At 39.8% G+C, this 4,270-nt stretch overlaps 1 protein-coding gene across 1 annotated transcript; it reads left to right on the top strand.

The window, feature by feature from the left end:
- Nucleotides 1-1,248: 1,248 nt before the first annotated feature.
- LOC150033982 (uncharacterized) lies at nucleotides 1,249-3,347 on the top strand. The gene is made up of 3 exons (XM_090317166.1): nucleotides 1,249-1,378; nucleotides 1,486-1,919; nucleotides 2,664-3,347. Exons 1-3 carry the CDS (start codon nucleotides 1,249-1,251, stop codon nucleotides 3,345-3,347), a joined length of 1,248 nt encoding a protein of 415 aa, XP_090173292.1.
- The last annotated feature ends 923 nt before the right edge of the window (nucleotides 3,348-4,270 follow it).

Genomic DNA, 4,270 nt, shown 5'->3' with positions numbered 1-4,270 from the left:
AAGGGAACAACCTCTCTACTATCCCTAAAAGCGGGTAGGAGTGAATTTCTTCTTTCACCCTATGTCTCTAGCTATCTATCCGGTCTTACCCCTGAAATGGGAGTTTATTGAGTCGCCACTGTTGAGCCAATCCCCACCTTTGTAAATCTAAGGATAATCTCGAATAAACAGGAGTTCATAGTTAGCCCAGAATTAAGGTCAAGTTACCTAGGTCATCGCTTTGAAATAGTCAGTCTTCGACAGTAAACAAAGTTATAAAGTAAGAGTGATTTATTTCATGATCCGATCTTGTACAAACCCATTTACACAGGACACCTCCACTCCTCGTGTCATAACATGTACGAATTATGATCACTTCGTTTGTAGCACTTTACAACTCTTTATAACAACTACAGAGTAGGTCGCATCCAATAGTGTTACTAGAATAAGGCACCCAACCTTATTCATATACTATAGATCATTTTGACTATTCACTCGAACCTGATCCACTTTTATTTCTCCACATAAAGTACAAGTCCTTATGTAATAGACATGGGTCTTTTAGGTTTATTGGATTTCTAATAAGCAATACATATATTCAATAATAACTTATTGAATTTTCAGAATAAGTTTCATTATTTACAAACCACGAGTTTTAGAACATAAAACCCAACATGTTAGACCTAGCGTGTCACCCTGTGGAGCCCCAGTTCTATTTGTAAAGAAGAAAGATGCATCCCTCAGATTGTGTATTGATTATAGGCAGTTAAATAAGGTAATGATCAGGAAAAAATATCCGTTACCACGTATTGACGATCTCTTTGATCAGTTGAAGGGAGTTGTAATATTTCGAAGGTAGATCTAAGATTAGGGTACCATCAGCTGAAGGTAAAGGAGACGGATGTCTCTAAGATTGCATTCAAATCCCGATATGGTCACTTTGAGTTCCTGGTGATGCCTTTTGGCTTAAAGAATGCTCTGGTTGTGTTTATGGATTTGATGAATAGGATTCTTCACCCTTATCTCGACTAGTTTGTCATAGTCTTCATAGATGATATCCTGGTAAACTCAAGTAACAAGGAGGAGCATGCTAACCATCTGAGAATAGTATTGTAGAAAATACGAGAGAAGCAGTTGTATGCTAAGTTGAGCAAATGCGATTTCTGGCTAGATCAGGTACCATTTTCAAGGCATGCAGTTTCTGCAGCTGGAGTTAGTGTAGACCCCTAGAAGACGGAAGCCATAGAAAATTGGGAAATACCAACCAATATGTTTGAGTTATATCGCTTCTTGGGCCTAGCAGGTTACTACAGGCTCTTCATGGAAGGTTTCTTGAAGATAGTCGTCCCACTAACTAGCCTGACCAGGAAGGATGTAAAGTTTGATTGGACTTCGAATTGTGAGCGGAGTTTCCAAGAGTTGAAGTAAAGGCTAGTTACAGTACCCATACTTACGTTGCCCACTCCCAGTGAGGAGTTTGTGATTTACTGTGATACGTCCTAGCAGGGACTAGGTTATGTGTTAATTCAGAAGGGAAAGGTGGAGCCTATGCTTCTCGACAGCTAAAGAAGCATGAGGGTAACTATCCCACTCATGACTTGGAGTTGGTGGCAATTGTTTTGGCCCTAAAGCTTTGGAGACATTATTTGTTCGGGGAGCGTTACCATATTTTCATGCATCATAAGAGCTTGAAGTACATATTTGAGCAGAAAGAACTAAATTTGAGGCAAAGAAGATGGCTCGAGCTGATCAAAGACTACGACTTTTCGATTGAGTATCACCCTGGTAAAGCCAATGTAGTGGCTGATGCCTTAAGCAAGAAGTCGAATGAGTCTAAAGCTACTGTTTATGCAATAAGAAGGATGTTGGTCCAAGAATTCAGGAATTCCAGAGCGACTTTAGCAGTGGAACAGACAGGTGGATTGTTGGCCTCATTCCAGGTACAACCCACCCTAGTGGATGAAATCGTGTGTGAATAGTTGAAGCATCTTAACCTCCAAAAGATGGTAGAGGGGGCAAGTAAAGGACTGAGAACATATTTCCAAGTAAGAACAGATGATGCTTTATCGAAGGAGGTAAATTGTGCGTGTCGAATGTCCCACAACTTAAGCAAGCCATACTAGAGGAGGTGCACAATTTGGCTTACGCCATGTATCCAAGAAGCACCAAAATGTACAAAACCTTGAGAAGATCGTATTGATGGCTTGGAATGAAGAAAAAATAGCTAAATTCGTAGACCGGTACCTAATTTGTCGATATGTTAAACCCAAGAGACAAAGACACATAGGATAACTCAACCTACTTCTAGTGCCAGAGTGGAAGTGGAACCAGATAATGATGGATTTATTGTTTGGATTGCCTAGTACGCCCTCAGGGTATGATGGCATTTGGGTGATAGTTGACAAGCTAACCAAAACGGCCAAATTTCTACCGATAAGAGTTACCTTTACCTTATTGTTTGGTTTGCTAAGATGTACATGGACAAGATAGTTAGCCAATTTGGAGCTCTAGTATCGATAGTATCAGATCGGGATCTAAGGTTTACCTCGAAGTTTTGGCCTAGTTTGTAGAAGGCCTTGGGCACCAAGCTACATTTTATTACAGCTTTTCATCCGTAGACGAATGGTCAGTCAGAGCAAAAAATACAGACACTGGAAGACATGTTGAGAACATGTGTTTTGCAGTTTAAAGGGAGTTGGGATGCACAACGACCATTGGTTGAGTTTGCGTATAATAATAGTTATCACTCGAGTATAGGCATGGCCTTATACGAAGCATTGTATGGCAGACCATGCAAGACCCCAGTATGTTGGAATGAAGTTAGAGAATGGAAATTGTTAGGTCATGATTTAATGCAACAAATGGAAGATACTGTGGAGCTTATCAAGGAAAACTTGAAGACATCGCGAGACAAGCAGAAGAGTTACGTTGATAAGCAAAGGAGAGATCTAGAATTTGAGGTTGGAGACAAAGTATTCCTTCGGTTATCCCCATGGAAAAGAGTACTCAGGTTTGGAAGAAAAGGGAAACTGAGTCCCCACTGCATCGAACCTTACGAAATTATAGAACTAGTTGGCCCAACAGCATATAAGTTACAGTTACCTCAGGAGCTAGCACGTATTCACAACGTGTTCCATCTTTTGATGTTGAGGAAGTATATACGTGATCCGACGCATGTACTGGTAGATCAACCGAATCAGCTCAAGGAAAAAATGTCGTATGATGAAGAGCCAGTTCATATCTTAGATAGGAAAGAACGGATGCTCAGGAACAAAATTATACCTTTAATGAAGCTATTGTGGAACAACCATGGAGTGGAAGAAGCGAGATGGGAGTCCGAGGAGCAAGTTAAGGAGAAGTATCCTTAACTCTTCCATTGAATTGTACAGGTAAATTTCAAGGACAAAATTTCTTTTAAGGGTGGTAGGTTGTAAAACCTGCACCTTACTATCTCCTTCTTAATTATGTTTATTGTTTAAGTTAAGCAAAATTTTGGGTTAAATATCTAAGTTAGATTGAATTTATAATAAAGAGATGATGCATGACTGATAACGGCAGAAATGCACGTTATTACAACACAAAGATATAAAACAATGCAAGATTGCAATGGTAAAAATATATAAAATCGTGTCCAAAATCATTAAGTTTAGAACATTGTGATCGCATGCGTCCATTGCATTAAAGCAGCTAATTTACATATTTTGTGCAAAAAAATGTGTTGGCACAAGGCAGAATTATGATCCAAGGAATTCAACGTCTGCGCGCACTAAGAGATTGCGACCGCAAGGCTCTATGATCGTATGTGTTCGCTAAGATCTGCTCAAGAAGGTGGCCGCATAGAGATGGCGCATTGAGGTGAAAGCTTAATAAATCACGATGGGATAGAAAACTGATGACAGTCGAATCCAAATTAAGTTAACAAGTCGTTAACGACAACACTGTAGAAGTACACTCAACTTTTCGGTGGTAATTAATCGGTGCATCAGAAAGAGAATTAATGACATCCCATCAGTGTAATCATTTGAGAGAAAAGCTCTTCATCCTGAAGCTCTATAAATACCGAAGACCACCTTCGTTAGAGGGGTTCCGCTATTCAGAATTTAGAGTTCTTCTTCGCCATATACATAGATAGCTATAGTTTGTAATTTATATACTTAGAAGGCGAAAGCGAGTGAAGAGAGAAGACGCTGAAAGATCGTCCTGGTTAGCTCAGAAGAGTGTCGAGAAGTGTTGAGAATAGAGAGATGGTCAACTCTTGTGGAAGCAAGAACATTTTTTTGGGCAGAGTAGA

This window comes from Benincasa hispida, chromosome 9, assembly GCF_027475165.1.
Source record: "Benincasa hispida cultivar pf3 chromosome 9, pf3_genome.v1.1, whole genome shotgun sequence".
Lineage (NCBI taxonomy): Eukaryota > Viridiplantae > Streptophyta > Magnoliopsida > Cucurbitales > Cucurbitaceae > Benincasa > Benincasa hispida.
The sequence above is the reverse complement of the archived record's forward strand: the minus strand, read 5'-3'. Positions and strand labels throughout refer to the sequence as shown.

Bases quoted from the DNA above. Each gene is read 5' to 3' on its own strand.
- LOC150033982 (XM_090317166.1), top strand. From the start codon at position 1,249: ATGTTTGAGTTATATCGCTTCTTGGGCCTAGCAGGTTACTACAGGCTC. The intron at 1,379-1,485 runs GTGAGCGGAGTT...ACGTCCTAGCAG, and splicing joins GTTTGATTGGACTTCGAATT to GGACTAGGTTATGTGTTAAT. The intron at 1,920-2,663 runs GTACAACCCACC...TGTGTTTTGCAG, and splicing joins GATTGTTGGCCTCATTCCAG to TTTAAAGGGAGTTGGGATGC.